Genomic DNA, 13903 nt, shown 5'->3' on the forward strand with positions numbered 1-13903 from the left:
CTACAGCTCAAGGTTGTTACACACTGGCATAGATTGCTACCATCCTTTTGGTTTCCATCTGCAGCAGATCTGAAAATTGTACTCTTAACACAATACCTCAAGTCCAGAAGCAGGGATCACAGATACTCTGGTGTACTGAGTTATTTCATGGAGGAAAACCTTCCCCTCAAATCCCCTACAAGTCTTTACATCTCACCGACCAGAACGGGGTTACATAACTCCTAGACTAGTGACTCTGCTTCCATTTTCTGAAATAAGAGGCTAAAAAGTAAAAATTTTCCAGTGTTCACAGTCTGGCTTCAGATTAGTTTGTACACTGGCAGATAGAAGTTGTGCTCTAGTTATTTCATTACATAGCATTTCCAAAGAAACCATTTTGATGTTTCCATAGAAAGTAAATCTTTACCTATCCCCACATTTCTTCCTCATAGCAAAACAGAATGAAATCAGTTATATCACCATCAGAAATCCTCGTGACTTTCTCTTTTCTGTGTACTAATTTATTTAAAAGCAAGCTTTTAAGTTGTAGATTTTGTCCTACTGGCATATAAATAATAATTAACACTCTATTGATTCCCTTGACGATAACTGCAGTGAAATGAGCTATCATACTCTAAAAGGATTTCAGTTTTGTCTTTTCAGGTTTTGGTTCCAATCTTTTCTTTTTACCATCACACAAAGAAAAGATATTTCCCCTAAAAGTCATTTCCCAGAATTTCTTATTTTTGTCCCAATTCCTTTATTTTTACTCATCCGACAAATTATTTGAATGCCTTCTGTATGTAAGATATAATGCTGGATGCTTTTCTAGAAGTAGATTTCTGTTTCTGAACCTGATTTATTGGATTCCAGAAGTGGAAGAGTGGAGAAGGCAGTGGCACCCCACTCCAGTACTCTTGCCTGGAAAATCCCATGGACGGAGGAGCCTGGTGGGCTGCCATCTATGGGGTCGCACAGAGTCGGGCATGACTGAAGCGACTTGGCAGCAGCAGCAGAAAGGAAGGGAATAAAGTATCTGGAATAACCCTCCAAGCTACCACCGAGTTTATGTGTATGCTCAGATCCCCTGCAGACAGACAGTAAAACTCCTAACATTTATTGAGTGCTTGCTATGCCAGGAACTATTCCAAGCATATAGTAGATCATTTAATCCTCAACCTGCCCTATGAGTTATGTTTAATACTCATTTCCATTTTATCAAAGAAGAGACTCAGGCAAAAAGGATTTTAATATTAGCATGACCAGCGTTAGACAACTAGTAAATGGGGTAGCCAAAGTTTGAAGCCAGACATTCTGAATTTAGAATGTGTTTTTTTAATGAGTCTTCTGTAACTGCTTACATTTTCCCCATGTGTATGTCTTCTTTTTTTTTCTCTATTAAAACCTGTGCTCTTAATTGCTTTATCATTATTATTATGCTTACAGCCTTTCTGATCTTTAGCCTGTGCAGAACCCAAGATAATGCAAAGACATTTATCGAAACAGATACTGTAGTGAAAATAATACTGGAAGCTAGGTGCTTCCTGTGGAATGCAGAACAGTTCATTAATTATCAGTTGTGGACAGTTTGAAAGATGTCGTTGTATCTTGTGAGATTAAGTTCAATAAGAATAAATATAATGAATTCTAATGATAAAAATTTTTTATTCCATTGTTTTTTCCTAATATGTTTTAATTAAGTAGGGCCTTAATTGTCTTCCCATTTTTAATTGAGAAATAATTCATGAACTGTGATTAACTTTTTTAAAGTATACAGTTGAGTAATTTATAGTATATGCATAAAATTGTACGGTCATCACCATCATATAATTCCAAAACATTTTTATCACCCCCAAAAGAAACCTTTTACCCCTTGGCAGTCATTCTCTCCAATCCCTATCAACCACTTAACCTAATTTTGAACATTTTGTGTGAATGAATTCAACCAAGTCGTAGCATGTACCGTTCATTCCTTTTTTGGCTAGTATTCTATCATGTGGATACATCACATTTTGTTTATCCATTAATCAACTGATGGACATTTAGCTTGTTATCACTTTTGGGCTTTCATGAGTAAAGCTGCTATGAACATTCATGTACAAGTTTTTATGGTAGACATTTTTTCAGTTCTTGTGGTTATGTACCTTGGGGTGGAATTGCTGTGTCCTTTGGTTACTCTGTTTCAACTTTTTGAGGAACTACCAAACTGCTTTCCGAAGTGGCTGCACCATTTTACATTCCCACAAGCAATGTGTGAGGGTTCTAGTTTCTATACATCATTGCCAACTTGTTAGTTTCCATTTATTATTATTTTTATTGCCATCCTAGTAAGTGTGAATTGGCATCTCTTTATGGTTCTGATTTGTCATTCATTAGTAACTAATGATGTTAAGCATCTTTTTCATGTGCTTATTAGCCATATTTATATTTTCTAGGGGAAAATATCTATTCAGATCCTTTGCCCATTAAAAAAACTGGGTTGTCTTTTTATTGCTGAGTTGTAAGAGTTCTTTGTATACTCTGGGTGAGAAATCCTTGTTAGATTTGATTTGCAAATATTTTCTCCCGTTCTGTGAGATGTCTTTTTTTTTTCCCCCACTCTTTTGATAGTGTCTTTTGAAGCACAAAAGCTTGAATTTAGATGAAGTTGAGTTCATGTATTTTTTCTTTGATTACTGTGTTTTGGTGTGTCATCTAAGAAACTATTGCCTAGTCCGGGGTCATGATGATTTACTTCTATTAATGTTTTCTTGTAAGAGTTTTTTAGTTTTAACTCTTAAAAAAAAAAAATCTTTAAATGGAGGATAATTGCTTTAGAATGTTGTGTTGGTTTCTACCGTACAACAATGTGAATCAGCCATAAGAATACATGTATCCCCTCCCTCATCCCTCACACCTTTGCCCATCCTGCCCCTCTAGGTCTTGCTCTTCCTAAGTGTATGATCCACTTTGAGTTAATCTTTGAACATGATGTTAGGTAATAGTCCAGCTTCATTCTTCTGCATGCAGATATTCAGTTGTACTAGTAACATTGTAAAAAATCAATTAACCGTAAATGTAAGGCTTTTTTTCCCCTGGACTCTTAATTTGTTGTGTTATGTATATGTGAGTACCACATGTCTTGATTATTGTAGCTGTGTAGTAACTTTTGAAATCAGGAAATGTAAATCTTCCAACTCGGTTCTTTTTCATGATTGTTTTAGTTATTCCAAGTCCTTTGTACTTCTTTGTGATTTTAAGATCAGCTTGTCCATTTCTGCAGAAAAGCCAACTGGGATTTTGATAAGGACTGCATTGAATCTGTGTATCAATGTGAGGAGTATTTTCATCTAAATAATACTGTGTTCTTTTCTCTACATTCTTTTGTTTTTTTAGTTCAAAAACTATACTTCAGTTTAAAAAAGAAGCCATTAAATGAACGAATGGATAAAAAAATAAATAACATGAGTTGTGCCCTCAAGTACCTTACAGTTCGGTAAAGTCATGTTGAGAACCTAGTCAAGTAGTACATTGGGTTAGAGAAAAAGTTCAGGTTTTTCTGTAATGTCTTGTGGAAAAGTTTGAATGAACTAATTGACCAACCCAATAGTAGTAACAGTAATAATGATAAGAACTATTACTACTTATTACTACTAATAAAAGTATTGGGTTTTTGCTATGTGGTAGTCTCTGTAATAACTTTCTTTACTATTATTTATCTCACTTAATGCTCACAAAATTTTTTCACAAATGATATTTTTAAACCATATAAAGAAAAGTGTGGTAATACTGTAAAGAAGGTGAAAAGAAAGTACTGATTTTGGAGTTTATCAAGTAGAGCTTTGAATTGGACTTTGAAAAATGGGTAGGATTTTGATGAGAAAGAAGGGGATTTTGGAAAAGCTGCCTCTTGAAGAAATACCTGGTTTCTGCAACTTCTTGAAGCACCAAAGGAATTTCATTGATAGTAGTATTGATGCTTGAGATATATGTCTATGCAGGATGACCCACTCACATTTTCAGGGTAAGAAAACAAAGGAAAAGGGAAAGTTGGAAGATAAAAGAAAAAACGGAGATAGTGATGAACCAAGGCCTCCATAGTGGGGGACCTTAACCACCCAATGCTAGAATTAAGAACAAAAAAAGGATGGGGGAAAAATGGGGAGAATTGCTCAGTCAGAGAAAGAAAAGGAAGCTTTTATTTGATGGCTTTGATCTTCAGAGTAAATTTGAACATAATGGTATTTTCTGAGTGAATTAAAGGTTGGGGAATGAAGTTAGGAGCCAGAGAATCATAGAAAAGGTTGGAGTAAATGTTGTGAGAAATGTAATATGAGTTAAAAATAAGTACAGATTTTCATGCAATAATGTAGAAGACTAATTTTCATGAATTTATAATGGAACTCAATGGCCTTGTTTTATTATTTTCTCCAGTAATATGTGGTAACCTGAGAGAAAGAATGAATAATTGAATGATGGAATTTACCCAGAGTTGGTATTTAACAAGCATGTTGGTAAAAGAATTAAGAATTAACCAGATAGTCTAAGATGTTAACCAGTGGCATTGAAATAGTGAGTCATAAAGCATGGGAAGAAAATAGCAAAGAAATCTGAAAAACTTTAAGAGATTAATATTGACCATTAACCAGAGTAGTATGGTAGTGAGATTTAAGAAATTTAAGACAGTGGGATAAGTGTGTGTGCACAGGAGTGTGGGAGGTTCCCAACTGAGATCTTGTCATCATTTAGAACGCTTTTGTTAAAGAAGAATTTGTATCTCTGAATCTTGTAGGTAGAGTAGAAATAAATGCCTTTGTAGATAAGAGGTGTAGAGAACTTTAAGACAGGAGTGTTATAAGAGTAATCACCATCCACACTGAATGCAGCAAAGATAATGGGGTGAAATGAGCCAAACAAGATACAGAACAAGGCAGGGAAGTAAGTACCTTGGTAGATTGCATCTGTGAGAATGGAGAGAGGTGAAATAAGTAAATGTTTTATATTTAAGAAAGAGTTATTGATAAATGCAGTGGAATAATAGATTGTAATCCACAGTGGAGGGAATAATATATTTAAAAAATTAAGGCTAACGTTTTGATACAGAATTAATATTCTGAAAATTTGTTTACATTTATTACTTTTCCTAAGCTTTACTCTGCGTAGTAAATGTACCTGCTCAGATGATAATAAGATTATATGATCTATGCAAGGAGGAATTTTTGTCTCCTTAGGCTGTATGTACATAATCTTCAAAGGGTGGGAATTGTGTTGGTCTTTATTTTTGTGGTTTGAGCCCCAAGTAATACCAGGCACATGCATGCTCAGTATATATTTATTGAATGATTAAGTATCAATAAGTGGATCTTAAGTGGATCTTAAAAAAAGATGTCCTTAAGTAATTAGCCCATGGAACTGAAAGCTAAATAGAAACATAGCTCAGTAGATTTTGGACTGATTTGGCTATAACACCCTGAAATGCTGTGAAACGTTTTGGGGTCAGCATTGGGCAACTATTGGATTGTAAAGGAGAGTGCTTTTTTATGTACTTTAATTAAGCCCTTCAGTGGCTCATTTTAGTATTTTCCCTTCCCCCCTAAAAAAGTTATATGGTGAGATCAGACATCATGTGTGGTGGCCTATATTGAATTGAAACTTCTCCTTTATTCTCCTCTGAAAGTATTAGTCACTCAGTCATATCTGACTCTTTGTGACCCCATGGACTGTAGCCCACCAGGTTGTTCTGTCCATGGAATTCTCCAGACAAGAATACTGGTGTGGATTGCCATTTCCTTCTCCATTAGTCTCCTCTACCTGTGATAATTCTTTCTTGCTTATAGAGTGAAGTTCAGGCTTCAAAGCATAGTATATACAGTCTCTCCAAGCTGTCCTTTACCCACTTTTCTAGTCTTATGATTTGTGTTCGTATTCCTCACTTAAATTACACGAACATCTATTGATCCCTTTGATATGTCCCAGATATTCTGTGACAATCAGCTATAATAGTCCATAGTTTTCCTCTGTCTTAAAATTTCTAACCTCCTTACTGTGTTAAAAATGTCTCCTGTACTACACAGTACTCTCTTCTCCCCACTTAACTCATCTATGTAAATGCTAACATTTTAAGCATCCCCCCTTCCTTACTCTTACCTTGTATCAAAAACATTCTCATATACAACAAAAATTAAAATGCAGCCATTTGCTTCTCTGCAGCCCAGTAATAAACTCTCTAGGTAATGGGAAATGGCTCTTTTAAAATTTTGTAGCCTTTTATAAATGTGTGTAGTGTCACATCTGCTTCAGGTGGTAGGGAGACGTGGTGGTGGATTACGGTGTGGAGGGGAGAAGGTGATTACCAGTGCAGTAAAGCACCATGGGCATATGCATTCGAATCCATTCTCTCTCTTAATTTTCAATTATCATTCTATTTTCAAGATTCTTCCTGCTTTTAGAAAATGATATCTTATGTGATCATTTGACCTTTCAGCTTTAGTAAAATGATAGTTCTAGAAACATACCCTGATGGGTAATGGTCTCAAAATTTCTTGACTACAGGATATAAACCACCTTTTCAAATAAAATTCTATTCTGTAAGCAGTGTTTGATGGGAAGGGGGAGGTCATAAGGTATCCATAGTGTGAAAAAGAATATATTTTTAACTAATAACTGTTTCAGAAAAAAGGTCACAGTTATGCATCCTCTAATCCCTGTTGAGGAGACTTTGGTGGTTATGGTGAGATTTGGCACTGTGTACCTTTGCCTGCCTGCCAAATTGCTTTAGTCATGTCCGACTCTTTGCAAACCCGTGGACTGTAGCCCAAACGGCTCCTTTGTCCATGGGATTCTCCAGGCAAGAATATTGGAGTTGGTTGCCATGCCCTCCTCCAGGGGATCTTCCTGACCCAGGGATTGAACCCACATTTCATGTCTCCTGCATTGGCAGGTAGGTTCTTTACCACTAGCGCCACCTGGACTGTGTACCTTAGGCTTGTCTTTTTGACAGATCTCTCTTAACACCTCATCTCCTTTTCAGCCTCTCTCAGTTAGTTAGAGAGAGACCGAGAGAGATGTGAAACCTTATATACCTATAACTTATCTAGAAAAAAATGCTTTGATGTAGTAGTTTATCTTATGTTAGATGTGTAGTTTGGAAGATAAATTGTGATTTGGCCAGAAAATAGCTAACACTAATTTTTTTTTAATTAATATTCATGGCTGTTATGGACATCATACATGTATGTGTGTGTGTCAGTTTCTAGATGAGTGTCGTATAACAAAAGATTTATCAATTTAAAGATAAAAGTACTAATTTATAATACTTCCAGTACTTATTTTGTAATTTGTAGCACAAAATCCTGTTAGCTAGATTCGATTATAATCAAAAACTAAAATTTCCTATTTCCTTTTGTTACTGTCAGGAAAAAGTCCAGATTCAATGTAAGTCTACTTTATTTTATAGGCCTATGAAGAATACACCAGCAAGCTAGACGCCCTCCAACAAAGAGAACAACAGTTATTGGAATCCCTGGGGAATGGAACTGATTTTTCTGTTTCTAGCTCTGCATCAACGGACACCGTTACATCTTCTTCCTCTTCTAGCCTTTCAGTGCTGCCTTCATCTCTTTCAGTTTTTCAAAATCCCACAGATGTGTCACGGAGCAACCCCAAGTCACCACAAAAACCTATCGTTAGAGTCTTCCTGCCCAATAAACAGAGGACAGTGGTGAGTCAGCTTTTAATTCATCATAGCTTTTTCTTCGTATTTTTCAGAAAGACTAGTTGTGGAAAATGAAATGTGATACCCAGTGGTCATGCGAATGGAAGCATCCATTTAAGCAAGAACGGAAAAGACATAGTAATTTGGTGCCAAAGTCTATGTTCCTTAAGTGGAACAAATTGCATTGTCTTTGGTATCACTTGTATACCTGTCTGCCAAGCTTGAACTACATTCATGTCTGAGTATTAGTCTAGAATCAGAATTTTGAGACTTAAGCTTGTTTGTTGTCTAACATATGTCAGGTAAGATTTGTTCTTTGCCATAGAGAAATCCCTATTCGGATTTATTATCAAATGTTGGATTCTTAGTGTGCTTGACATTTTTCTCTTGTTTATATAAGTTTTGATTGTTGATCATTATATCATCATTGGAATACAGTACTCTGTAAATAACCTTTAAAGCAGGGAAATCTGCAGGATAATTATAGATGGTCTGTAATCTCAAGTGCAACAAGTACTGCCAGTGGACATAACTGAATGGAAAAACGCACCTACCTGCATCACTCATTTTTTATAATGTATACAGTTATTTTGATATTAATAAAAAAACATTTCATTACCGAATACAATTGAAGCCAAAGTAGTCTTTTAATTTTTCCCCTCAGATAGCATTAGTAATGCTTCACAGAAAATGTTTGCTGACTTACTTATGCTATAGTGGCCTCCAGTGGGGTCAATTTGTTACTGGGTGAAACAGAGGTATATGAATGTCATTATGTGGAGACACAAGACTAGGCCTTCAGCCTGTGCCACAAAGGTAGTTGAAACTTATATCCTCACATAATCTGAACCTTTGAAAAGCTTTACCTTCAATAAAAGGGTGAATTAGAAGAAAATCTGTTCACCAGTGTATATAAATAACAGTGAAACTTTTCTGTCTTTGCCAGGGCTCCAGATAAATGTTAAAGTTTCCCTTGTGAATTCTTAACTGTAGATCTGTTCTTGCCATAGTGTGGGGTTCATCATTATGTTACCTGCATTATTCAGGAATTCTCAACCCAAGAAGTGAAATTTAAAAAAAGGTTCTGGAATAGTAGTAGCACTCAGGCACTGGGCAGAAACAAATGTAAATCCCTCCCTTAGCCCATATAGATCTTATGGAATTCATACACACAATACTTCAATGACAAGGTCAAAATCCCAAGTTATAGTATGCGAGGAGAAATAGTCTGTCATTAGTGAGTTAGAAGACTTAATAGCAGCAAGATTAGATTCCTAAGAAAGAACCAAATAGAATATCTAGGTGGCCTTAAAATTTAAAGTGGATGACACTTATCATCTCTGAAGTATTATTGCTAAAAATAATTGTGTCGAATGTTAAGCTTCTAGTCCTTCCACTTTATAAGAAGGACAAGAAGTAAAGGGAAAAGTTAAGCACCATGAGAAGCAGACACATTCGAAAGATGGACATTCCATAAGACAGCCTGGACTCTCAATTAATGGAGAATAAAACGTTGGAGATTATTCTACACTAAATAGACCAAACAAACCAAATAGACCAAACAATAGACAAAACAAGCAAATGCATTGTGTAATCCTGGTTTGGGACTAGGGTGAGATAGAGCTGTAGAAGTCCTTCTTGAGATGGGATATGTCAAATATTGGTTGATTGTAGTGTGTTTTTATGGAATTATTAGTTTCCTTAAGTATGATAATAGAGATAATATTATGTAGGAGGATATCTTTATTCTTAGGAAATATATGCTTAAATGTTTAGGGGTAAATTGTTATGATGCCTGCAACCTCTCTCACCTCTTTTTTAAAAATAAAACTTACGTATAGTAAAGTGTACAAGTCTCAAGTGTACAGCTCAGTGACCTTCTACATGTGTAACTGCCATGCAGATAAAGATTATAGAACATTTCTAATGTTGAGGGTGTACTCTTGTGCTCCCTCAATTGAGTACCCACCTTTATCAATAAATTTAGAACTTACTTTCAAATGGTATGATGGAAAACAAAATATTAAAGAGAGAAAACAAATATGGAGAAGTAATTATCAAGCTGGTTACAGCATATTACAGACCTAGTGTTAATATGCTGTATAGAAATCAAAATACTTATTTTTAAAAACTCAATGGGTTAATTTAAAAGTAGATTGAATTCACCTGAAGGAGGAGAATTGGTGACCTCTGGAAAACAAGAGAGAGTTAAAAGAAAATATGAGAGGTTAATAGGTATGATGGATGGATTGAATAGTTTCATCATATGCCTCAAAGCAGAAAATGAGAACAGAATAAAGGAATGGGTTTCCTGATGGCTTGGTGGTAAAGAATCCACCTGCCAATGTGGGAGACATGAGTTTGATCCTTGTTTCAGGAAGATCGCAAATGCTGCGGAACAACTAACCCTGTGCACCACAACTGTTGAACCTGTGCTCCAGAGCCCAGGAACCCCAACTGCCCTAGAGCCCGTACTCCACGGCAAGAGAAGCCGCCTCAATGAGAAGCCTGCCCACTGCAAGTAAAGAGTAGCCCCAGCTCACCACTAGAGAAAAGCCTGTGCAGCAACAGCCATAAATAAATAAATAGATATTTTTTTAAACAGAAAAAGAATAGAGCAAAATTCAATGATGGCTAACCTTCATTAAAGACACAAATTAAGGATTTGAGACGCATAAGCTTTAAGTTGTTTAAGTAAATTTGAATTCATTCTTATTAGATGTGACAAAATGAAAGAATATTGTTCTAAAAGCACTTAGGAAAAATTACCTATAAAGAATCCAGTTAAATTATCAAAAAATTTCTTTATAGCAGCTATAGAATCCAGAAGACAGTAGAATAATATACTCAAAAAGTGCTGAGTGATGCTGTAAGTTGCTTAGCTAACGTATGAGTTTAACTTATTGGTACACTATGAGTCAGGGCACAGTAAAGCCTTTCCAGGTGAGGAGTTTACTTTTCCCAAGCTCTACCCAAAGGGACTACTTGGAAATGACTTAGGGAGAAAACTGAACACAGAGGAAGGAATGAAAAGTAAGAGTTAAATGTAAAGCTAGTTTGTACAAGAAAACACAGAGGAAAATATTTTGTGACCTGGAATTTGGTAATAGTTTCTAAAATATGACACCAAAACACAATCCCTAATGAACATATTGATAAGTTGTACTTTATCAAAATTAAAAACTTCCCCTCTCCTAAAGACTATATTAAGAGAATAAAGAGACAAACCACAGACTAGTAGATAATCTTTGCAAAATATATATATATATGATCAAAGACATGTATTCAGAATATATAAAGAACTCTTAGAACTCAACAGTAAGGAAACAATTAAGTGGACAAAAGATTTGAATAGATACTTCAAAGAAGATATGTGGATGGCAAATAAACACAAAAGAAGATGCTCAACATCATGGGTCATTAGGAAAAAGCTGGTTAAAGGCACAAGATACCACCACATACCTATTAGAATGACTAAAATGAAAGAGTGGCCTTGCCAACTATTGGTGAGGATATGGAATGGAATAACTGAATTTTCATACACTGGTGATAAGAATGTGTAATGGTATAACCACTTTTGAAAGCAATTTAAAGATTAACTTAATGTTTTAAAGTCTTTTAGCTTCAAAGTCTCAATAGTTTTTTTTTTTGGCAAAAATAAAAAAATCCACCCTGAAATTCATATGGAATCTCAAGGAATCCTGAATACTCAAATAACTTTGAATACTAACAAAATTGGAGGTCTCACACTTCCTGATACTAAAACTTATTATAAATTAATAAGTAAATTATTTTGGTACTGACATAGACAGATAGACCAGTGAAACAAATGGATTACTTTTAAATTATTTCTTTTTGATTATAGCCTTCCTATTGAGTATGAAGTGGGACTTTGTTGTGATTTTGATATACTTTTCTCTGTTGGCTGATGATATCAACTGGCTTTTCTGTATCTTTCGTGGAGAAAGTACTTTTATAAATAGTTTTGCATGACGTGTGCAAAACTGGGCATTACCCAAATGGTTAAATAAGTTTGGTATATCTGTCTAATGAAATACTACTTAGTAGAAAGAAGTATTACTAGTACACACAGTAGCATAGATGACTCTGAAAGTAATTACGTCAAGTGAAAATAGCCAGACAAAAATGACTATATACTTTTTATAATTCTGTTATAAAAGTCTAGAGGAAATTCCCTGGTGGTTCAGTGGTTATGACTTGGCACTTTGACTGTCACGGCCCCGGGGTTCAGTCCCTGGTCAGGGAACTAAGATCCCACAAGGTATGTGGTGTGGCCAGAAATAGATATGTAGCTAGATAAAGCAATTACAGAAGATTTGAACAACATAGTTATCAATTTTATGTAATAGACCTGTGAACCTTGTACTAATCAATGAAAGAACACACATTCTTTTCAAGAATGTATGGGACACTGAAAAATTTTTTTACTGCATTTTAGGCAAAAAAGGGAATCTTCACAAACACAAGGTATGTTTTTTGAGCATAATGTAATAATTAAAGTAGAAATTAGTAACAATAATGGGAAACCACATTTTTAGAGATTTGAAGACATTTCTGAATGTCATATGTCAGAGAAAAAATATGAAAAAAATCCTAGTCCTATGTAAATTTTATTCTTCTGTAAAAAAGTGAAAGAGAACATTTCGTAACTCATTTATAGAATTTGTGTATCTTCGTTCTAAAACCAAAGATCATTTGATAAAGAAAAACTAAAGGTTAATCTAAGAACATATTTGCAAAAATCTTTAATGAAATACTGGTTAACTGAATCTAGCAATGTATATATTTTTAAAAAATAATTCTTCTAGGAGTGCAATAATTATTTTTAAAAATTAGTGCAGCTCTGGGATTTCCCTGATGATACAGTGGTTAGGACTCCATGCTTCCACTGCACAGGGCATGAGTTCAGTCCCTGGCTGGGGAACTAACATCCCACATGTGTGTGGTATGCCCTGCTCCAAAACAATCAGTGCAGTTCTTATTAGCAGATTAAAGGAATAACAGTGTATGGATATCTCTAGAGACAGTAAACAAGACATTTGATGTATTGAAAACCTTTTTGTAACAAGAAAGAAAGAAAAAAACTCTGTAAACTTGGAATAAAAGACAACTTTTTTGATAAAGGGTATCTATCAAGTATGTCTAAAGGATTCTGCATTCTCATTAAGATTGGAAACAAGCAAGACAAATCTACTACTTAGGGAGTTGAATATTCCAGCCAATCTCGATCAAGACAAAAGAAATAAAAAACATAAATATTCAAAAGAAAGAAATGAAACTTATTTTTAGCAACTAATTTGTCTACATAGAAAATCTAAATTATTATAATAAACTGCAGTTAATAATTAGAACATGCAATTTTATTTTTAAAAGGATATCATTGACAAAATAATTTTTAAATGTTTAAGGCTTTTATAAAGAAATTTGTACAATTTTATTGAAAGACATTTGTAGAGAGTAAAGAAGTCAAAAGTTAATTTGTTCTTGATAATCTTCCTAAATATACTTCTCACCCAAATTAATAAAAATTATGTGCAGTTTCTGCAGAATTCTAGGGGGATCTCATCCCATCCTTACTACCTTATCTGAAAAGTTGATTCTGAAATTTATATGGAAAACCAAAGAGCTACCCTAGAGGCCTCTTCTAGGGACTGACCTCTTTTAGTGTACTGCTGCTGCTGCTACTGCTGCTGAGTCGCTTCAGTCGTGTCTGACTCTGTGCGACCCCATAGACGGCAGCCCACCAGGCTCCCCTGTCCCTGGGATTCTCCAGGCAAGAACACTGGAGTGGGTTGCCATTTCCTTCTCCAATGCATGAAAGTGAAAGTAAAGTCGTGTCCTACTGTTAGCAACCCCATGGACTGCAGCCCACTAGGGATTTTCCAGGCAAGAGTACTGGAGTGGGTTGCCATTGCCTTCTCTGCTTTTAGTGTGAAGAAGTGTTTATTAAGTGTTTATTTGAAGTTTGGTTCTAATAAAAGACAAGTAAGAATAAAGAACCAAACTTCAGGTAAACACTGTTAGTGTGGAGAAGTGTTTATTTGAAGTTTGGCTCTGTATTCTTGTCTTTTATTGTATTAAAATTCACATGAAACGCATGTGAAACTTCTTTTCTAAATGTTACAGTGATTGTCTCATGATGGTATTAGAGGGATTTATTCTTCCTTTTCAGAATTTCTAACAAATATGTTTACTTAAAATTTCAGAACT

At 35.0% G+C, this 13903-nt stretch overlaps 1 protein-coding gene across 3 annotated transcripts in view; it reads left to right on the top strand.

The window, feature by feature from the left end:
• BRAF (B-Raf proto-oncogene, serine/threonine kinase) overlaps positions 1-13903 on the top strand; it is a 163932-nt gene that overhangs the window by 68160 nt on the left and 81869 nt on the right. For all 3 annotated transcript variants that reach the window (XM_018046858.1, XM_018046857.1, XM_018046859.1), the window contains exon 3: positions 7415-7678. In XM_018046858.1, coding sequence (XP_017902347.1) covers positions 7415-7678 — 264 coding nt within the window. The remainder of the gene's footprint in view (positions 1-7414; positions 7679-13903) is intronic.

This window comes from Capra hircus, chromosome 4, assembly GCF_001704415.2.
Source record: "Capra hircus breed San Clemente chromosome 4, ASM170441v1, whole genome shotgun sequence".
In the NCBI taxonomy this organism is placed as follows: Eukaryota; Metazoa; Chordata; class Mammalia; order Artiodactyla; family Bovidae; genus Capra; species Capra hircus.